At 31.3% G+C, this 24,278-nt stretch overlaps 1 protein-coding gene across 2 annotated transcripts in view; it reads right to left on the bottom strand.

The window, feature by feature from the left end:
• The window catches only part of LOC107439119 (glucose dehydrogenase [FAD, quinone]), a 57,401-nt gene that overhangs the window by 15,070 nt on the left and 18,053 nt on the right, over positions 1-24,278 (bottom strand). The window contains exons 5-10 of one of the 2 annotated variants that reach the window (XM_016051609.4): positions 22,367-22,556; positions 20,230-20,361; positions 19,135-19,256; positions 17,556-17,723; positions 10,452-10,602; positions 8,425-8,573 (exon numbers count right to left, since the gene is read on the bottom strand). In XM_016051609.4, coding sequence (XP_015907095.2) covers positions 8,425-8,573; positions 10,452-10,602; positions 17,556-17,723; positions 19,135-19,256; positions 20,230-20,361; positions 22,367-22,556 — 912 coding nt within the window. The remainder of the gene's footprint in view (positions 1-8,424; positions 8,574-10,451; positions 10,603-17,555; positions 17,724-19,134; positions 19,257-20,229; positions 20,362-22,366; positions 22,557-24,278) is intronic. The other variant, XM_087160945.1, reaches the window with a different exon arrangement.

The following is a 24,278-nucleotide window of genomic DNA, read 5'->3' as shown; positions in this document are numbered from 1 at the left end:
AACTTCTTTACTAAATTACAAATAAATTATTAAGCGACTAAAAAGGAAACATTGTATTCGCGATCGCAACGCTCGAGTACGCCGTCTAGCGGGAGCCTGTAAATATCGGACATTAATTTATCACGTTTTCATTTAGTTCCATCAAAGTCATTGACTGAATCAGACGCCATTTCTTAGCAGCAAATAGGAAACAAAATTTCCCTAAGGAAAAGGCCGAAGAACTTGAAAAAAATCTCCAGAATATTAGTAAATCTTTCAGGAACAAAACACGCCAAACATTTGAAGAAAAATTCTTCAATAATTTTTAATTTCTATTATCAACAAACTTGCAACTGATGACTTCCGATTTCGGATACTGTTACAGATGTGTGTATTAAGGTAAAATGCATTTCTTCTGTCTTCAATTCATTACGAATTAAAGTGAAGTCAACATTGCTTTCGTCATTCCAGTGAATAAATATGAATTCCGAACATACAGAATTGTAATAGTTATAGAATAGTATATATTTCTGTATCCATATAATTCGGAAAACAACAATAAAAAATTATCCAAGTTATTTGAAATAGTGCCATTTCTGCTGATTCTTAATTAATTTAAATCGTTTTCTTGGTAAGTTTTTTTTAATTTTGAAAGAATAAGTTCAACTAGAATTCAACTATTCTGTTTTTAGATACATATTCAAATTCATATCAATTATAAAATTTTGCTGTGTAGTATGTTATCTAAAAGTAATGAAGGTATAAACTATTTCAAACAAGGAACTTATCATTTTGGAATTCTCCGGGAATCATAAATCAGGTAAGTGCAATGATTTTTACAATAAAAAATTTGCTTGTAAATATTTTTTTTTCATTTGATGATGGTTCTCTACACTACAGAATGGGTTTTTACGTCTGATTAAGAACTATAAGAATAATAAAAAAAGAAACAATATGAAAGTTTTTATTTCAATGTAAAGAATTCTTAAAATCGTTTTTTTATCCTAAGAATTCTTTATTTTCCGTTTTTTAGTTTATAATTTTTTGATAAAAATTGTTCTCAAAATACTTTTTTTGAAAAATTAAATGGTATAACATTATGTGTTTATGTATACTTCTTGTATATTCCAATGTTTGAAGTAATATGATTCAGAAAAGTATGGAATAAAAATTCGGTACTAACGTATTAACGCCACCGCCGCTACAGATTTGGCGGTTTTTAAGAGCCGCTAATCTACACTTAAAATTTTTGCGACAATTCATAAAATAAAACACTTTATTTAAAATCAAAATAGTTAATCGGATTTCGGTGGAAAATGAGCCGATATAGAGTTTAGCATAAATTCAAAACAATCATATCGCCATATGAACTCTGATGAATAAGATTCCAAATGAAATAACATTTCCAAAACGTACGTTTACCAAGATAAAGTTTTATGTTGTGGGAATTGGTACATTTTCGTTTTTTCGGTAAAATATTTCCCTCCTGAAAAAATAAAATTGCATCTTGTTTTGTTTTTGGCAAATCCCAAAGACGAATATTCGTAGCACTAAAAATGGCGACAAAAAAGAATTGTCTTTTTTTTTTTGTTTTTGTTTCGTCAGCATTCTTTATTTTACGTTTCTTATTTTCTAAATAATGATTTTTATTGAAACTTGAAATTTTTTGATAAAAATTGTTGTCAAAAAACGTTGTTTACAAAATTAAATTTCATAAAATTATGAGGCTTATGTATACTTTTTGTTCATTTTAATTTTTGAACTAATATGATTCTTAAAACTATAGAATGTAAAGTTTAAATGGGCCTTTCATGTTATATCATTAAATTTAGTAATACTATTTCTCGGGCATTAGGTTTTAACTCTTATAAGAATATACATATTTTTTTCTGTTAATGTACAAATATTTTTCCGATGTGTTTTGGATGTTCCTTCTCTAATAAAATGAGATACCATTTCGTTTTCGGTTGTACAAGAAAGAAGATCAAGCATTTTTCTTTTTTAAATTTAATAAGCCACATTAAAGAAGGAACGTTGCAATGCTACACGCTACATTAACGACGTCTCCAGAGTAACTGAATGACGGTTCATATAGAAATCGCAGGTAAGCGTCTCATACAACAACGCCCCCTATAGTTCGTTGCGATCGCGAATTTTATAGTTAGAAAGAAATAAAAATAAAAAGATTAGCAAACGATTATTAGCGAAAAAAATATGAATGAAATTTTACACTACGCGCGCGAAGTCAAGTTCCTCGCAAGTTTATCACATTTTAATATTAATCGCCCCATTTAATCATTTCTTTATTGTCGCCAAATTACTTTTTTTAAAATAATTAATTTTAATTTTTCTCAGCTTCTAATAAATAAAAACAGTTGAAACTTTAGATTTTGCAATTGAAAAATATGTAGAATAATATGGTATAAAAAAATTCATACCTTATAATTCAAAATTTTTTCATCCTCAATTTAATTAAATAATAAAAAATAATTAATAACTATTAAAAATTATTTTTTGCATGAAATTATCTTTGGGTAAATGAGTTTTATGAGTGGGTGCAATTTTTTTTGAATTGCTTCATTAGTTTTGAAAATATGACTGAAAACGCAAAAATCGAAATTAACATTAAGGGGTACGAACTTTGAATCGCTCTCCTGACCAAACTATGGGGACCACATTTCCCAGATTGCGGCTACCCCCTATATTTTGAAGATAAGAAATCCAAATATGTAAAAAAAAATGCATGTTTATTCAGAGAAAGTACGTTTTTGTGTCTGATTTCGTAACTTAATTAATAGTTAGCACTAATTAATTAGCATATTTGAGGTCACCCCCAGAAACCATTAAGATTGACACTTAGTTCGTGAAAATCCGATCATTAGAACGAAAGTTATTCAGGGTGATTCGTTTTTTTTTTTGCGGACTGTACATGCTTGAATCATTTGCTGGGGTTGTCAAGGGATAACTTGGTGATGACTGAGATTATCGCAGCATGAAATTTTTCCACCTGTCCATTCCCACGAGGTTGACCTGTGGTGATTGTGACATGATCAATTTGTTCGTATTCACAATACTTTTTGAATTCTATTGAGGTGAATGCGGATCCTTTATCTGATATGATTCTTCTTGGATTTCCAAAAGTAATTTGTTGCAGTTGTAGTTTTTCCAAGGCATCTTTAGCTGATGTTGACTTGACTGGATAAATCCATAAGAATTTGGTGAAAGCATCGACGACGGTGTAAATGTATTTATAATTCTTATGTGTACTGGGTAAGGGACCAAGAAAATCTATGTGGTATGTATCAAGAGGAATGTCTCCTTTTGGGATGGGATGTAAGAAACCTTCTTGTTTTCCTACTTTACGTGATGAGAGTATACATGGAATGCAATTGGGAATTACGTTTTCAACAATCTTTCGCATGTTTGGAAAATAGAATTGCTGTTTTAGCAAATTTTCCGTTTTATTTATGCCAAAATGTCCTTTAGAATGTTCAAGTTGTACAATTTGTTTTTGCATGTCAAGTGGAACTACCAAAAGTTCTTGATCATTGACTATTTTGTAAAGCACATTGTTTTTTAATGTATAATCAGGTGTTGAAGAATTATTAATTAGTTGCTTTATACTTGCTGTAAACTCATCATTGATTTGTGCTTCTCTGATTTTCTGTGTTGTTTCGTTGTATTGTATTACCATAACTGGATAGCGGCTAAGAGCATCTACATGTTGCATTCGTTTACCTGGCCGATGAAGTATTTCGTAATCAAAATCTTCTAAGAAGAGTGCCCATCGTGCTATTTTGGGTGGTAGATCTTTTTTTGTCATTGTCTTTTGAAACGCCTGGCAATCTGTATATATTTGGAATTTTGTGCCTATTAGATAGCGTCTAAATTTTTTTAATGCTGTAACTATCGCTTCTAATTCGTAGCTGGAATATTTCTCTTCTTGGGGAGAAGTTTTACGACTCATGTATTGTATGGGATGGAAATTGTTATCAGAGTCCTTTTGAAGGAGTATAGCACCAAATCCTTTAGCACTGGCATCACAGTGGAGTTGTAATGGAGCACCTTGCTGATATAGATGTAAAACAGGTTCAGATGATAAAATTTGTTTCAGAGAAATGAAAGCTTGTTTCTGTGCAAGGCCAAAAATAAATTTGACTTTGTCTCGTAGAAGGTCGCTTAAAGGTCTTGCAATTAGTGCATAGTCTTTGATAAATTTTCTAAAGTATCCGGTTAGTCCTAAAAATGATTGAACATGTTGAGTTGTTTTGGGTTCTGGAAAGTTCATGACGGCGGTTGTCTTAGTTGCTGAAGGGCGAATGGTGTTTTGCTCAATAATATGTCCAAGAAAGGTTATCCTACGCTGAAGAAAATTGCACTTTTTGAAATTAAATTCTACACCATAACTAGAAGCTACTTCAAATACTTTTTTGAGTTTTACAATTCCTTCACTCTTATTTTTAGAAGGCACTATGATATCGTCCATATAAATTATAACAGTACCATCATTTAAAAGATCTTTAAAAATAATTTGAATGTATTTTTGGAATACTGAGGGAGAGTTACACAAGCCAAAAGGAACTTTGTTAAATTCGTATTGTCCAGTTGGTGTTACGAAGCTGGTAAATTTGCGACTGTCAGGTTCAATTGAAACATGGAAATAACCGTTCCTAAGGTCAAGGTTGGAAAATAACACTCCTCCTTGAAGTCTATCGAAAATGTCATCAATGAGTGGTAATGGGAATCTCTGTTTAATTGTTTTGGAATTAAGAGCGCGATAATCTACGCATATTCTTGTTGACTGATCTTTTTTCTAAACAAGAACCAAAGGTGCGGCGTAATCGGACGAACTTTCAGAAATAATTCCATCGGTAAGCCATTGGTCCATTTGGTTTTCAACGATAATTTTTTCTGTTTGGCCTAGCCTTCTTGGTCGTAACGCGATAGGTTTATCGTCAGAAAGAATTATTTTCATTTGTAAGTTGGTATCTTTAATTTTGTTTGGCTTATAAGATTTAATAAGTTGTTCAATTTCAGTACGCGTATCGGATTCTAAATGAGATAAATCAACATCGGTGAAAACTATATTTATATTAGATAAACAATAGTCTGTATTTTCAATAAACGCATTTTTAATCTCTTTATTTTCCGGATTAGAAGAATTAAAATCGTTTGTTTCTGTTTCGGCTGACGAAAAAATATCGGTTTCGGTTTGTTTGTTTACATCGGAAAGAGCACGGTGAACATTGGATGTGACGCAGCGATCACGTGTTTCGGTAGTATCCGCTTTCCTATTAGATGCAGACGTCATTGAATCAAACTCATTTATTTGTTTTTCAAATAAATTTTGAGTAGAAGTACTTTTGCATTCGCATAACAAATTTTCGGTTTCAGTTTGAAAAGGGAGTGGTTCATTTTTTTTCTCTATCTCAAAGAAAGACTGACCGTCTAACTGACGCGACTGTATTGCACCCTTGTCGGATCTATTTTTAGAAACTGGGGGAGAAAAATTATCGTTTTCTGTATGGGGCCGTTCAAAAAGTACGTACATCCCGAAGGGGGGGGGGAGGGGATTTGCTATTATGTACGGTTTTGTACGATGGGGAGGGGGGGAGGTATTATACAAAGTACGTACTTTATAAACATACACCAAATTTAAATTTGGCTTCATCCTACACACTCCTTAAGTAAATATTTTATTTTATTTAAAACATAATTATTTTAATTTTTATGAAAAAGGGGGGTAGACTAATAAAATGTACGTACTCTAAGGGGGGGGAGTAAGACCTTATGTACGGTAATGTACGAAGGGGGGGGAGGGGTTTAAAATTTCTCCATTTTTGTGTACGTACTTTTTGAACGGCCCCTATTGGAAATGAAAGAATTTTGATTTTCTTTTTTAGACATTGAGTTTAATTCGAAAGTATTTTGTTGTTCGTTTTTAGACAAAGGAAATTTAGTTTTAGAATAAGGAGAAATCATGTTTTCTTTTGAAATTCGATCATATTCTTTTTTTTGCTTCATTTAAATCATCCAAAATATTTGGGGGAATTATTAAATCACAATAAAGATTTTTACAAACAGCTGCCGTTACTGTTATGGGATTTTCACGAAAGCTTGGAAGCGCTAATTTTATTTTTGAAAGTTCAGCTTGTACTTCATTTCCGAAAGCACAAGTTAATTGAACAGTTCCGACACTTTTTGTTTTGGGGGGAATTAAGTGTTCTCGTACGCAAATAATATTGGCACCGGAATCAACTAACGATTGAACAACTAGTTTATCATTAACGAAAATTTTTTCATATTGTAATTCATGCTTAGACTCATTAAATATTTTAGCTTCGACTTTGCAAACAGGGTCTCGATTTGAGTTAAATCTACGATTTGAATTAGTTTCGTTTCTGTGAAAGCTTTCGCGCGGATTATTTCGTGATGGGTTTTCTGTAGAATTCCTCTCATATGAATTACGATTAGAGCTTTGAAATGAGTTATTTTTTTGCTTGTACTCGAACGGTTGTTGACGGTAGTGTTTTATTTCGGCTAAAGATTTCCGTTTCGAAACAAAGTATACATCGCATTCTTTCGCTAGTTCAGTTGGTTTAAACCAAGTTTCGTTTTGGCGTATCGCAATATGTTGTTGCGTTTCACGATCGAGGGTAGAAAACAATTTATCGGCTATCATTAATTCGCACAAGCTTTTATAATCATTAACGTTACGAAGGTTACAATAGTATTCAAAAGAGCTTGTCAATCTTGAAGAAAATTGTACGTGTGATTCATTAGGTAATCGTTGTGCTCTTCGGAAATTAATTAAGCATTCCTGGGGTGTTGGCTGAAATTCTCGTAATATAATATTTTTAACTTTTTCGTAATCTTGGAGTTCGTTTTCCGAAATGTAAAGTAAAATACTATTCGCTTTTTCACCGAGAATATTTATTAATATTTCTGATTTGAATTCTGGCGGAACATTTTTGGTGGTAAACGCACGTTCTAAAGAATGAAAGAATAAGTTAAAATTTTCGGGTTTAGTAGGAATCGGCATACTAAGTGTTTTAACTGATTTAATTAGACTTTCGAGATCTGAAGATGATGTTGTAATTATCGCGTTTGTGTTTTCGGAATTATTTTGATTTGAGCCGGAGTTAATTGACGCTAATTCGATTTCTTTTTCGATTTGGGCTAACTTGATTTTTTCTTTTTCGCATTGTTCTGCTTCTTTTCTTTTTTCGACGATTAAATAAATCATGTCTTTAACAAATTCTGGTTCATTTTTGAACGTATCAGTTTTTTCTATAAGTTCTTTTAAACAAATAATAGTAGCATTTTCTGGAATATCTATTCCTAATTCCTTGACGGTATTAACTAAATCTTCTTTTTTAGTATTACGATACATGGTTGATAATAAAAAGGATTGATCCTACCTTGTTTGAAGATATCGGCGTTTGTTGATATAAGTATTCACAACTGTTTCACTACGATGCTACGACTTTTATCGTTGTTGACGTTGAATGCCGTGACTTATGTAGAAGAGAAGTATCGATTTCTTAATTCGTTGAATGTTGATGTAGAGATTTCTTAATTGTGGACGGGAAATTGGTCACACAGGTGGTTGAATTGGCCTTGTTGTAGAACGTAGTTGTGGAAGATATTTCTTTAGACAATTAGGCGGGGAAATTGGCCTCTTGAGTTGTTGATTTTTCGCTGTAGAAGATATTTAGATCTGGAAATATATCATAGGCGGTGGAATTGGCCTTTTGACGTTGAACATTTGTCAGCAATAGTTCGATGTTTTCAAAGCGGGAAATTGGCTCTTCAGTGTAGGCGGGAGGATTGGCCTTTTGTAGTTGAATATTTTTCAGCAATAGTTCGTTGTTTTCAAAGCGGGAAATTGGCTTTTCAGTTCAGGCGGGAAAATTGGCCTTTTGTAGTTGAATATTTTTCAGCAATAGTTCGTTGTTTTCAAAGCGGGAAATTGGCTTTTCAGTTCAGGCGGGAAAATTGGCCTGCGTAGATAAAATTGTTCGAAGATATTTTGAATTATGCGGCGGGGTTATTGGCCGACTTATGAAGTAGAGTTATCGCTTTTAATTTTAAGCATCAGGTTCCGATGACCGGGTCGAGCCCCCCATGTTACGGACGGGGAGTGTCGATGAAGCTTCAAAGCAGTCTAGGGTTGCATTTTAAAGCTTTTATTATGACAAAAAACACTTAAATGGCAGTACAAAATAATTAGAGCTGGAACATCTTAATGAGCTCGCTCCCCGTAGCCGTTCAGTGAGAGAATGTAAGGGAGTCTCCTTACTTACAGGTGGCGCTAGGGTGGCGATGCAACCTATATATATATATATATATATAATATCGGTGGTCTTTGCATGACAGTGAAATATAGAATATAATTTAAGTTTTAAAAAAAATTGTTGTACTAGAAAAAAACCATAAGTTTACCTCGGGTTTCAAATTAAAATCCAACAGGGGTAGAACAGTATTCAGTTCCACAAAATAGAGTTGATGATCTGGAACACTGTTAACTCTTGGATTATTTTGATTCTGCAAATATGAAAGTGCTAGAACTAATTGGGCAGCTGAATAAACTCCTAAAAACACAAAAAAGATATTAATTTTTCATTTCTTAGTTAGAAAAACAGCAATTTGTTGAACACATTCTTTACATTAAGGCTGTTTTTTGAAGACTTTTTTAAGACCATAATTTGTGATGTGGCAGTTTTCTACACCATTTTCTTTCTATTTTAATTTCCTTTTAGATACATAGAAATAGCAAAAGAATCTCCCCTCAACGAATTACCACTTATTTTGAAACTTATAATTGGAACATTAAACTTTCAAAATATTCACGATACAACGAAATAATTTATTCCTTACTAGCTTACAACCAGATCCTCGTACGTGTTGTACAAAACAAAAACCAAAAAATCAATTAATCAACAACACTACGAACAACACTACGAAATCATTCACAAAACTGAAAATCAATTACCGACAGAATTGAAGCTTTCAGTGGAAGAACCAGGTAAGAGTAATTTTTGGGGGTATTAATGAAACAGTGAAAATAACATGAAGTTGTTGCATCAATATGGATATGTTGAATGCAACACAACTGTTTTTGCTTTAACTTAAATCTTAAACATAACTCATCCACATTAGTTTTTAGTAGGCTTGCTTCATTTTTCTAATAGATTGCTAATAAATTGTTAATAAAATTGCTCCTTCTAATAGATTGCTAATAAAATAGTTTGTGAAGATCACTTTTTTAAAATTCTTACCCTGATTATAGCCTTTCTGAAAATGTCACTTATCTGGTTTTTCCACTAAGCTGTTCAATTAATAAACCTCAAATATTTTTTTTCTTCTTTTTTGTTTTGATTTGCAGCCCTTAACTGTGGATTTACGCTATTATATTAAGAAAAACACGTTTTTTGTGTTTCATTTCATCAGAATAGCATCAAACGGCCTTATGTTATTGTTAGCGGCCAACTCATGATGGTCAAAATTTACCACTTCCAAGTTATTTTCCACGGTATATATCCCCTTCAGGGGCGGTAGGACACTTATTTCCATAGCATCGGTATTAAATCTAGTTCAGTTTTAATAATCTCTAATCTATTAAAATTATACTTTATAACTATGTAAGTATAGTTAGGACTTATTGCAAAACATTTCAACATTTGAGTACAAACAAAGGGTAAATACCAATATAAGAAACGCGTGGTTTCATATACCTTTTGTTGTTGTTGTTGTAGGCCATTAAGGCAAAGAGTGCGATTATTTTTGTCCTCCAGTGGCTCCATCTATGTCCAAGAATTCGACTTCTGATGCACCCATACCTCACACCCGTTTATAGTGCGGACCTATTCATACACCCTTTCATTCAACCGCTGATTGTTTGATTATTTGAATTGAACCAGAGAACGATCAATATCCAACCCGGTACCCCCAGAGGTTTCATTTATTATAGGAACTTGGAGGACTTTGTGACTCGACAGATTTAACGTGAGTCAGTAATCATTTACAAGTCTTCGGAAGGCTGGGTTCGAACTCATATACCTTTTGAAACACGAATTCGGAAACATCATTCCCATACGTGAAAATTATTAATTTTAATTTTACTTGTACTAATACCCTAAGATAAGAAACCTAAAAAGAAATCCATAAACCAATTTTCGAATGATTGCCTGCTAACAATCTGCTCATGTAACAATATATTTATCAAATCCTATGAAAAACTCCCTTTTAGGGATGTAGAGCGTGAACTGGAGGTTGGTGAAAGTTGGTGGAATAGTTGACAGTTAGGTCCGCTTTGTCTTCGAATGTATTTGCATCAAATTTAATGCGAATCGTTCCTAAATTCTATTTGTAATTTTGTATGAGGCACATATTCATAGTTTGTGTACATTATATCTGAAATTTTTGAACAGTAAAACTCTCTTTTATCGGGATATTTAATTTTGAATTACCTGAACGGTCATAGACATATTTGCCAATGTTAGCTGGATTTAGCATTTTGAAAAGAACATTTACAGTATTGTTTACTTCAAAATTTTCAATAGATCCCACATGATCTTGTAAATTCTGTCCAACTCCTGGCAAATCTGCATTAACGTCTATCTAAAAGAAAAAAGAAAATTTGTTTTTTCGCGCTTTCTTTCAAAAAATTTAAAAAAAAAATTGCAATACAAGAGAAGGACGAACATAGGACGAAATAAATAATCCCAAAAAGTTGAAGTGGTAAGATATTATCTGATGAAAAAGTTGTAAGATATTACTTGATTAGTCTCAAAAAAATAAAAATAGGAAATAACGGTCGCTCAAAAACAAGAGCACATTTTCGCAGCACTGCACGTTTTTCATAGTACTGGGTGTACACAGTGCCGTAGCGAGCTTAACTCGCGCCCGGGGCACAATACATTTTTAGCGCCCCCCCATTCGAAAATCATCTAATATTATAAGTAAAATATACTCGCAAAGTAATAAATAAATAAAGTAAAATAAATAAAGTCATAGGCTCAAGCCAGGCATTAAATTTGAGACAAAAAATGTAGTTGAGAAAACAAGACTAGATTTTGAAATGTTCTAGATCATCTAGAATTAGTTCAAAAGATACCTATTATTTATTTTACATATTTATAAAGAAATATTTTAAAAACACGCAGTTTTAAAACAATAAAAAAGTAAATATTTATTATCTCTAAGGAGATACATATATTTAATAATATGATTATAATACATTAATAAAACTAATTACTATGTATAAATTTTCCGCTTTTGATGAAGCAAATTTATCAATAATATCGTTAAAGTTGATCATTTCAAATTTTTTCATACCCTATTCACTGAATAATAGAATCGTCGAGTAGATGTAGTAAGTACTCTTATTTGTTTTATTACTAACCAAGAATGCCTTGAACTTGAAAGGTAGCAACACAGTGAAATATGCACCAAAATTTATGCTTACATTAAACTTATAACATTTAATAACATTTCATTTTTATTCTAAGCAGAGCGCGATGACAATGACGCAAAACTGAAAAATACAGGCACAAAATAACTTAAACGTTAATATTTCGGGTATTTACCTAACTTGTAGCGGAATTCCACAACCTGTCGCAAGTGTCACGGATATGTACAGTCACGGAAAAAAGTATCCGGAAAGTAACAAATAAAGAATCATTTATTTTTTGAAACAGATAATTCTCAGGTCCAGAACAAATAGGGCGTTTGTGTGTGTTTCCTAGAAACAGCAAAACGCTGTATTTGTTGTGTGTCTGAGAAGTATCTATATTAAAAAATAGACAATCTTTTAGTTGTTATTTTCGGGATACTTTTTTCCGTGACTGTACATATAAGTACATTAGAGTGCTATTGTTATCGTTTTAAAATAACAAGCGTAAGCTACATTGCGTTCATAGAAACAAAAATAAATAGTGTTCTGAAAGAAAGAATGTTTGTACTTTGTACACTGTACAAACATACAAACACTTTATACACTGATGTTTGTACTTTGTACACTGCAAATATTTGGAGATAATATATGTAACCACACAGCGTAGATGCCATAAGGAAGTGCTGACAGACACAGGTCGAGTCAGCCCTGCCATTAGAAAAGACGTGTCATTTCTATTATGAATATATTATTACAGTTTGATTAGTGTTCCTTTTTATTTACGAATTAACATTTATTATATTTCACCGGCACTAAATTTAAAATATATTTTCCAGAAATAAATTATAATAAAAATAAAAATCATCCAACAATTTTTTTTGTTTTGCTGACCATTTGGCGCCCCTTTGTGTGTAGCGCCCGGGGCATGATGCCCCCCCTTGCTCCCCCCTCGCTACGCCACTGGGTGTACAGACAGCAAAAAATGGACAACCCTGAATAGCTTTGTATCTAGATAATGATTGTATCTTCACGTTCAATCAAACTCAATTTTAATGGTTTGAGGGGGTGAACTCAGATATGTTAAAAAAATAAGCGCAGACGATATTTTAAGTTATAATAGGTAATATGGTAAATTTGTCGTGGTAAATTTAAGTAACAAAAACCCATAATAAAAAAGGTCATAAAAAACCAAAAAAACCATTAGCCTAACCAATATTTAAAAAACCATTAGCCTTATGTATAAATGCACGCCAAATGGATTCCAAGCTTCCAGCGCGAACGCATATCAACATCGCCAATTCTTGAAACAACATTGAGCCAACACCTCCTAGAAAAGAGCAGGCCTCAGCACGGGTTACCATAAATATCCTTTAGTAGTTCAAACGTAATGACATATTTCGTATTTTCAACCACTGCGCAGCTTAGTTCCCCGAACGTAATGACATCTTTCTTATTTTTCATCTACTGCGCAGTTAACTTCGTCACATCGGACTACTAAATTGATCCGTGCTGAGGCCTTGCTTCTTCCAGGAGGTGTTGATTGAGCAGTCTTCTTTTGCTTGCTTTCTTAAATCGTGTGAAATAAAAGGGAAAAAACTGAATAATCAACTAACAAGTAATAAGAATTAATAAAAATAATTTCTAAAATTCGTAATAAATATACGCCTCTCTATTCTCATTTAAATAAACTAAAGAAAACTTAATAAATATTGTTTTCTTGCAGATGATTTTCTTCTTCAACACAACTAAAGTTTAAAAAATTTATCTCGTGTTTGATTTGTTAAGGGCATGTAAGCATAAGACGCATCATTTTTAATGGGGCAATCAAATCCAATGCTCTTGCAATGTCATATAGTTGTTTCTTTTTCAAGATTGAATGTTCTCCTTATTTATCGAAATATGTTACCAAGTCTACGATTCTAGTAAGACTACGAATTATAGCCCCTTTTTATGATGTCTATCATGTATATGACGTATAAGATAGCACGAATTAAATTAGAGTCTGACGTGTAATGAAATTACTGTCGAACTTTTCAAAGCTTTCATATTGTTTTGAAAGCATATTTATATGATTTAATAACGAAATAAAATGGAACTGTAAGCAGTGGCGGATGATTATTTAAATCCTATACAGCAATATGGTCCTTTCTTAACTTGCAACAGAGTATAGTAATATTTGAAGTACTTTGCATACAAACACAAACAAGGAATAAGCCATTTTACTGGTTTTCCTTATTTCATAAGGGGACTGAAGTCAAAGCCTACATAAATGGATAGAAAGCCTTTTATAGGCTTTATCCTTCATTCATACATTCTTTCATAACAGTAAAGGCTACACGCAATACCAGCATTAATCGGAGTGTCAGTTTATAGGTCAATGCCCTTATCCATACTTACAAACAAAATTTAAATAAAAACTGTTTAATACCCAGGACAGTTAAAATTATTTAATAAATGCTACAATTTAGAAGTTAATTTAATAAATTTATTGATCCAGTATAAAAGTTCATACATCCAAACTATTCCGTCTAGTAAATTTTGGAATAACTTAATCATAGTTAGTTTCTACCTTAAGAATAAATAAGAACTAGTACTATGATTAGAAAAACAAATTAGTTTTTTAAGTTTTTTATAATTTTGTTTCTCACAATTTAGCGATAAGGGGAGACGAATAACTTGTAATTGTAGTTCAGGATTGCAAAAGTATAGGATGAGCGATTCTCCTTGGTTATAATTAACATACTACGTCTATCAAATTACAGTAGGTAAATTTTTGGACTGATAGAATGAAAGCTGTATTCTTTTCCGACAAACAGAAAGTTATTTTAACATTTTATTCAATTGCAATCCATTAACTTCTAATAAAAACATAAGTTTTGCTCTAAATAAGTCGTAATCAGACTATCACTTTTGAAGCTCTGTGCTTCAGCGCTAAACTTTAGAGCCCCTGAATTAGACAGGAATTAGATTCGCGATCGCAACGAACTATAGGAGGCGTTGTTGTATGAGACGCATACCTGCGCTTTCTATATGAACCGTCATTCAGTTACTCTGGAGACGTCTTTAATGTAGCGTGTAGCATTGTAACGTTCCTTTTTTATCGTGGCTAATTAAATTTAAAAAAGAAAAATGTTTAATATCCTTTCATATACAACCGAAAACAAGGTGGTATCTCTTTTTTTTTTTTTAAAAGAAGGAACATCCAAAACACATCTGAAAAATATTTGTAAATAAACAGGAAAAAAAAATATGTATCTTCTTATTAGAGTTAAACCTAATGCCTGAGAAATAGTTTTACTAAATTTAATGATATAACCTGAGAGGCCTATTTAAACTTTACATTCCACAGTTTTAAGGAATCATATTACTTCAAACATTAAAATAAGCAAAAAGTATACCTAAGCTTCATAATTTTATTTAATTTAATTTTGTAAAAAAAAGTTCTTTGACAACAATTTTTATCAAAAAATGTTAAGTTTTAAAAAAAATCATTATTTAGAAACTAAAAAACGTAAAATAAAGAATGCTTACGATACAAAGCAAAAAAGAAAAACCAATTCCAAAAATTTCTTATATTAAAATAAACAACTTTCATGTTTTTTCTTTTTTGATTCATAATCGGACGCAGAAAGTCATTCTATAGAAAACTATCATCAAATAAGAAAAAAATTTCTTAAAAGTAAAATTTTTTATTTTATAAAAATTAACACTTGCCTGCTTTATAAATCAGAAGAATTCCAAAATGATTTGTTCTTCGATTTTTGTTACCATTTTCTAGTGCTACGAAAATGCGTCTTTGAGATTTGCCAAAAATAGAACAAGATGCAATTTTATTTTTTCAGGAGCGAAATATTTTGCCCATTGTCCACCGAAATCCGATGAACAACTTTGATTTTAAATAAAGTGCTTCATTTTATGATTTGTCGCAAAAATTTTGGTGTAGATTGGTGGCACTTAAAAACCGCCAAATCTGTAGTTGCGGTGGCGTTATTACGTAAGTACCGAATTTTTATTCCATACTTTTTTTGAATCATATTACTTCAAAAATTAGAATATGCAAGAAGTATACATTAGCACATAATGTTATACCATTTAATTTTTCAAAACGATTATTTCAACAATTTTTATCAAAAAATTATAAACTAAAAAAAGTAAAATAAAGAATTCTTAGGATAAAAAAACAATTTTAAAAATTCCTCATATTGAAATAAAAAACTTTCATATTGTTTCTCTTTTTATTCTTATAGTTTTTAATCAGACGTAAAAAAGCATTCTGTAGAGAACTATCATCAAATGAAAAAAAAAAATATTTACAGGCAAATTTTTTATTGTAAAAATCATTGCACTTACCTGATTTATAATTCCCGGAGAATTCCAAAATGATATGTTCCTTGTTTGAAAACTTTATTCTCAAATAATGGATACATAGTTTATCCCTTCATTACTTTTAGATAACATACTACACAGCAAAATTTTATAATTTTATAATTGATATGAATTTGAATATGTAGCTAAAAACAGAATAGCTGAATTCTAGTTGAACTTATTCTTTCAAAACTAAAAAATACTTATCAAGAAAACGATTAAAATTAATTAAGAATCAGCACAAATGGCACTATTTCAAGTAACTTGGATAATTTTTTATTGTTGTTTTCCGAATTATATGGATACAGAAATATATACTATTCTATAACGAAGAAGAATATTCTATAACTATTACAATTCTGTATGTTCTGAATTCACTGGAATGACGAAAGCAATGTTGACTTCACTTTAATTCGTAATGAATTGAAGACAGAAGAAATGCATTTTACCTTAATACACACATCTGTAACAGTATCCGAAATCGGAAGTCATCGGTTGCAAGTTTGTTGACTATAGAAATTAAAAATTATTGAGGAATTTTTCTTCAAATGTTTGGCGTAATCTGTTCCTGAAAGATTTACTAATATTCTGGAGATTTTTTTCAAGTTCTTCAGCCTTTTCCTTAGGGAAATTTTGTTTCTTATTTGCTGCTAAAAAATGGCGTCTGATTCTGTCAATGATTTTGATGGAACTAAATGAAAACGTGATAAATTAATGTCTGATATTTACAGGCTCCCGCTAGACGGCGTACTCGAGCGTTGCGATCACGAATTAGAATTAGATTGATAGTATAGGAGCCTTACTAAACATGAACAATAATACTTCCACTCTGACGTCATCACGACACGTTTCTTGAAATTTCTCCTGGCTTAACTGCCTACAGCGCCTTCTAGCAATACTTAACGGAGCTAGCTAATTGATTCAGTAGTTATTTGTTCAGTAGTTGACACTCTACGCTACATTAGAGTTTTTGTCATATTTTTTACATCTACTTCAGTACGATTATATTTGTCGTATGAATGAATAATAATTATTCTTGATTTTTTGTTTTAAAATTGAGTTTATATGTTTTGTTTCAATCAAATATATTGAATTAAGATTAAATTGTGAGAATTTATGATTTTTGAGATATTTTCATATTGCTCATTTATGTATTGTATTTTCTAATCAACTGTAACTCTTTTATTTTATGTTTTAGTTTTATAATGCATAAAAAGTACTTATTTCATATCTTTATTCACCCCTTCATTCTTTCATATATGTAATAAATTCTACTGTAAGCAGAGGAAAGGAAGACATTAAATCTTCATTAATAACGCTTTTCTGAATTTTGTTCCTTATTAGCTGAAAAGGATTAATGGTGCATTTTATCTAAGTTAATGTGTATTAAATTCAACATTGAAATAAATATAAGAAAAAGAAAACTAATGCGAAATTAAAATAATCAAAATAAATCGCTATTTAGCTTGCAAGAAGTGATTGCCAAATGCTGCTTTGAGTAATGTATAAATATATAAACAGATCTCTTCAGTATTAGGAAAAGAAATTTACCAGATTTTTTTTTTCTTTGCAAAGAAGTTTGTATTTCGTTTTTGCATAATAATCTTAGAGGTTGGCGACTTTTTGCATTTTTAAAAAGTTTAAGCGGGGATGTATATTACTTTGGAACTATATTTTTTTTCAATATTTTCAATTAAAAAAAACTGTTTTTTTAATTAATTTATACAATTTCTTTTTATTATATTCAGAAACATGTAAAACCAAAAAAAAAAAAAAAAAAAAAACGTGTTACTTTCAATTGAAAAATTCTAACTTTATGTTCTTTAAGATGTTCAGCTGGTCCGATTCCTGACAGCATTAATATCTTAGGTGTGTTGACTGTTCCAGCTGATAATATAACTTCCCTTTCGGCAGCCACGGTTCGAATGGAACCTTTGTACTTGAACTCAACATCAGTAGCCACTCCATTTTTAATTATTATCTGAAATGGTGCAAAAATTCGATTAGTAGACTTCCCTTTATTCGAAAACGAAATTTAAAATAATTTAATGTTCCATCGAGTGGTTAAGGTTTATTGTTGCTTCTAATTTTGAGATGGTAACATTTTTTAGGCGGAAAATAAAATTAAAGCAAAGTACTTTTAAAATGTCATAAATACAGCCTGGGAAAATACCCTATATACTCATACAAGGCTATGAGTATATAGGGCAAATTTATAGTTGAAATAATCCTCATAAGTATGCGTACTGATCACTAAAGCTTATTGGTATGTTTTAATTTCTTAAAATTATTTTAATGTACTAATAAATTAAATAACTTTAATAAGTTAATGATTTAGTTTAATTGCTACACAAAACTAATAAATTATATATCATTACTTTTACTAGATAATTTTAAAACAATTGCTGCAAATTATGCTAAAGTTTTACAATTTTAAAATGAATTTTCGTAAATTGATAAAGAAAAAAAATTTAATTGCTTTTTTAGCTGATTTTGATTTCTAGGTCACTCTTAATCGCAGCTTCCTTTAATCGCAGAAAAGTAAAAAAGTGAAAATATGCTTATTACTTAGAGAACACATAAATTAAAAATTAGTAAAAAATTCTTGTACTTGATATATTAAACAAGGTTATGAGCATGAGTTACTTATAAATAAATAAATTATATTATATTGGTAAATTATTATATAATTATATTATAATTTAATATACTAATGAAATATAATTACTAATTAATATAATTACTCATGTTATATAATTATATTAGTAATATATTTTTCCTTAAAAAACTTTTAATAATTTTTAAAAAATACAATTTTTTCTCGAGTTGTATAATTTCATCCATCAAAAACAATGAAAAATAATATAAATTGTAGTGACATTTTTTCTTGTTTCAACTAACTCAACTATTAATCGTTTTAACAAATGTGTGCTGAAGTATATTTCATGATAATTAATAGTAATACTTATTATCAATACTTATTTATTACTTAATTTATTATCATGACTTATTACTTAATTTTTTATTTTTGAACGAACAAACAAATTGTCATGGATAGTAATCATTTTCAAGATGCAACAATGAAAAGTATTTCGTTTGATAATAATGATGCAATTTCTATTCCATAAATGGGAAAGATTTCTGTATCGTAATCTGCACTACACGTCTTAGATAACTACCGGGCAGCGTTTCGCAAAAAACTGAAGAGAAAAAAATACCTTAGAAGGGGACCAACTAGAAGGATATAACTCAGACAATCCTCTAAAAAAAATTTTTTTTTAAAATCTATTTGGTGCCTTGGCGATTGTAGTTGGCGCAACAAATCACGATACGGACACGCACCCGATAAATGCTTAACTATATATTAGCAATGTAATTTCCTCTATAGTTACTTTTCGAACAAATGCATCTTTTACTATATCCAAATTGCTGCGAGAATCAGCTGGCACTAAATACCCTTTTGCTGTACTGCACAGTTGACCGTCCCTTAAAGTGCCTTGCAAGTCATAAATTCCTAGAAAGAAAATTTAATTATAATGACTAATAACTTAATGGGATTTATTCATTTAGAGATAAATTTATTTTAGAAATATGGATAACAGTCATTTCAATTAATTGAGATTAAATGACAAGAATTAAATTTTCTACAAATTGAACGCCCACGTGCGGCTAATGGCATTGAAAATATTTAAAGGTAACAACATAAAATAATAATTACTTAATAATTGTGAAGCTTAATTATTGGGAAAATCCAATCATAAAATCAAAACCTACAGAAGATGACTTTTTTTTCTTTTTCGTCAAAAGATTACTGGGAAAAGTATCACACAATCTTCAAAACACAAGGTAATGAATAACAATGTGTTGATTTCAATGTGGTAAAATTTCATACTAATTGTTCATGCAAAAGTTTGAATACTCAAATTTTGTTAGAGAGAGATTTTATCTTTACATGATTTGGAAACGAAAATTTTTGACAAAATTTTTATATAGGGGAGAGAGAATATTTTTTTAACCCTTTAAACTATTTTTGTTTAACTTACCGACATACAATAAAATAATACATTCGCTTGGTAACGTGGTAACAAGATACTTGAGGATTTATGATGTGTTATGGTCACTGTAAATATTGTCAGTTATTATTAATACTAACCGGTCAGTATTAATAATAACCAAATAGGACGGTTAAAGTGAATTATTTCAGCGAATTTATCACATTAACTGTTTATTATTAATAATAACCAATGAAGTTTGGTCAATGTCATTCTTTCACGTTTTTATTTATCACTTTGACCAAAAGAGACGGTTATTATTAATTTTGACCGGTTTAATCTGATATACCAAACTTTATTGGTTACATTAATAAAAAACAGTTAAAGTGAAAAATTTGCAGTATTTCTCAATTTTACGAAAAGAAGCGGATATTATTATTATTGACCAGTTACTATTAATAATAACCATATTAACAGTAACATATATATAATTACCAAGTTGGTGGGGACTGTTGGAATCAGTAACAGGAATGTTCAAGCTTTTCGCAGCTTCAAAGATATGCTTTTTGAGTTCAGGGTTGTAGTTAGGCTTTGATACAGTTTGTGGTCCACCAACACTGTGATATCCTATAAAATAAAAGCTATTATTTTATGATAGGTACTACGATTCACCGTATGAGACAAAATTAACTCCAGTTGCCTTCTGAAATACTTTGTTAATTGCATTTTTACTAGATTTGCAGGACCGGGATAGCCTAGTAGGCAGGGCGCTGGACTCACGTTCGTGAGAACGGGAGTTTGAATCTAACCTGCTGACCATTTACACCAATGGTGACTGGTGCACGTTAAATCTGCAGGGTCAAAAACTCGTCCATGTTTCCATAACAAATAATACATCTGGGGCTACTGAATTGGTGGTTGATCGTTCTCTGGCTCAGGTCAAAATTACGATCTGTGGATGGATGAATGGGTCCGCCCTGTAAACGGGCGTGACGTATGGGGGGACATAAGTCGAATTCTTGACCCTAGATGGCGCCACTGGGAAACATAAACAAACGCACCTCTTGCCGTTATGGCCTATAACGACGATAACAGCAAAAACTAAAACTAGAGTTGTAAGTAAAGTAGGGGAAACGTAGCTCATGTAGTCGCGGAAGGAAGTCAGATGTTAAATTTAAGTAATACATAACGATACAGAAGAGGGTTATTTCCACCATTCAGAAATTTCGCAGGACATTTCAGCATGAATTGGCCACTTATTATATTTCAATAGGGGAGAGTGGGGTCAATTGTAACATTTTTTATTTAACTATTTTTAACTAACAAAAAATCCAACATATTATTAGTATTAATTGACAGACGAGTAAAGTAGACTATCTTCTACTAGAAAAAAAATAAATACCTTATTTTAAATGTTATTATATCAGTTATTAACAATTTTTGACAGTCGTGCACTTGTTACAATTGTCCCCACTTACGGGGTCACTTGTAACAGTTCATAAATTCAACTAAAACATAGTTAATTGTACATATTATCATAGTTGTGATATATATTTTTTATTGATCAAAATAGTAGTGATATTTTAGGAGTAAAAATAATAATGAGCAGAGACCTTTTAACTTTAAGGGGTTAAAAATTTTAATTTATGCTGTGAAAGGTGACAAATAAAATAATGCACATACAACATAATATAAATGATATAGAAAACTATTGGGGGTTCTTAAAGAGTTAAGTAATGGTTTGTAAACATAAGATTATTTATTTTCAGCTGTTACATTCGTCCCTTTACTTATTGTTACAATCGTCCCCAAGACGCCATTTCAGCTTCATTTGTTTAAAACAATGCTAGTTAATTAACAAAACTAATCTTTTTTTTTGAAATGTTAATTAAGGTGTCCACTTACATATTCTGTTAATAATTTTTATTTGTTTAAACAAAATTACTTTGTTACAATATAATATTCTAATACCAAAAAAAGTACTTCGGTAGCATGAAAATATCTTTTGTGATGTAACTCTTTCAAAAGTACATAAAAATGGTTGCCATCAGGGGTGTACATGTAGATTTATTAAATACACCTTGTGCGCCACCTAGGAACCACATCTAGAACCCGACACTCGAAAGTTTTGCTCTGTTACAATTGTACCCTGTTACAATTGACCCCACTCTCCCCTACTGATCAAGAGATTCAGGTTGAAAAATCAAAATGATGTTGCTTGAATGGCACAGCGATTCACAACACTTAAATCCAACTAAGAACTTGTGAAATCTATTGAAGAGTCGTTTGGTAAGATGATCTGTAAGATATGAAAAATAAATAACCAAAAACAGTCGCATAATTAAAAATGCTTTTATTAAATCAATATTGAATAAAATGTATAGTTTATTGTAATAAGTGTGAGCCATTTGTGTCTTATTTTCAGCCAAAATCAAGATAAAATCTTTACAATAATATGTACCTATTTAACGAAACCCGAAAAGCAAAAAGCTACTCGTTTTTTTCCAGCTGCGTGAAAACAAGCATGAAGTGAAAAAGAACTTGTTAGCACTTTTATGATATTTTCATCTGATGAAGATGAATTCAGTGAAATTAAAGGGATTGCATCTTCTGAAATTAGAAAAATATTTACCATCATTTGCGTATTCGGGATCTCTGTTGTCCTCTAATTTGAGAAAATATTTATAGACGTCTTTGTAGGCCCAACCTTTTGCTCCCATAGATTCCCAATCATCATAATTCTGTGGATTACCACGACTATACTGTACATCATTCAGGACACTGGAACCTCCAAGAACTTTGCCACTTGCATACCTCACTTTCTGTAATAAAATTTTGTTTTTAACATTTATGATAAGACAATTAAGATAACTCAGGTCAGAACACAACTGCTGACTGTTGGCACACTCTATTTCATGTAGGCTTGGCGAGGAAAACCAACACCTCCTAGAAAAGAACAGGCCTCAGCACGGGTTACCATAAATATCCCTTTGTAGTCCAAACGTAATGACATATTTCGTATTTTCAACCACTGCGCAGCTTAGTACCCCGAACGTAATGACATCTTTCTTATTTTTCATCTACTGCGCAGTTAACTTCGTCACATCGGACTACTAAATTGATCCGTGCTGAGGCCTTGCTTCTTCCAGGAGGTGTTGGGAAAACCCGGAAATTTCGACGTGATTCTAAATAATTCTCTTATAACTCCATAAATATATTTCTTATTCCTTATAACTCCTATCGTTTTAACACTCGAATTTTTCAGAATAATCATTTTGTTGCCAAAATGTTCGCCAAGTAACCAAGATTATTCCTAAGTCGGCAAAAATGTCCCTAAACCGAGTCTATTGTAAGAAATTTAGGCGTTATTTTCTGTTCTCTAAATTACGATAGAATTATGCAATTTCCAAGCAAATTTTCTATTTAAACTATTTCTTTAGGATCCGAGATATTAAGCATCATAGCAAAAGAATATTCACAAAATAATACACATATTTACAAATTCGTAACACTATGTAATGTATGCTGCTCCTAATACATATTTTCAGTATCTTTATCAAAAAAAGATACAGACATTTGCAGTTGCATATACTATTTACATTTGCGTAAGGAAATGAAAAAAATGTAAAAACCCAGGGCTAGAAAAATTTTACCCGTCCCCGAGGACGGCTTGTCTAACAATGTACCCGTCCTTCTTTGAAACTAACCCGTAGCTTCTAAATAAATAAAAGTATAATTTTCTCTTATTTATTACAAACATTTATATAAATTGCACAATAAATTAGTAGTCACTAGGATTACAAATACTAGGATTACATTATACAGTAATAAAAGAAATACTAGGTTACTAATAGCAACCTAGTTTTTCTTTTATGAAATTATTTATTTATTTCGTGAAATAATTTAAATGACAAAGGTCAAGTTATCTGGAATGTCAATTTATCCCAGGGTACTGCGTTTTTTAAATGAATCAAATATGACGTTTGCCAATTCCACAATCAAGCCAATGATTTACAGAGGTTTCTGCACAGAAATCTGAAAGGGGTTTTCCATTTAGGTAGATGTTCATAATTGCGTTTAACGCTTCTTGTTTAAGACCAGTACGTACTGTGTTTTTTTGTAAATTCATTGCTGAAAAGGCCCTTTTCAACCGCTGCAGAACTCCCAGACAAAGGAAACATCAATTCCACCATGCGTAGTAAGCTGCTGTATTTCTAGATTAGAGGATCATTTTAGAAGTGAGGCGCTAGACTCTTGTAAGATAACATAAATTGAAAATGTATCGCGAACATAAACGGGAAAATGGCCGTCCTCGCGGACGTCGGATTCGAGAAATTCGTTGTCCGCGGAGAATTTTTGACGGCCGAGGACGCACGGTTTTTCGAGCCCTGGTGATACCACCGCTTTGCCCCTCTTGTGCCGCATTAAAATTAGTTTATATATATTTCAAAAAATGATAGCACCTTTGTCAATGTGTATGTATGTCTGAAATAACTTAGTACCCAATGTGAGCACAAAAATTTTTTTTTTATTCATATTCATAT

This window comes from Parasteatoda tepidariorum, chromosome 1 (assembly GCF_982258835.1).
Source record: "Parasteatoda tepidariorum strain Cologne lab strain chromosome 1, Ptep-v5.0, whole genome shotgun sequence".
NCBI classification, from domain to species: Eukaryota; Metazoa; Arthropoda; class Arachnida; order Araneae; family Theridiidae; genus Parasteatoda; species Parasteatoda tepidariorum.
The sequence above is the reverse complement of the archived record's forward strand: the minus strand, read 5'-3'. Positions and strand labels throughout refer to the sequence as shown.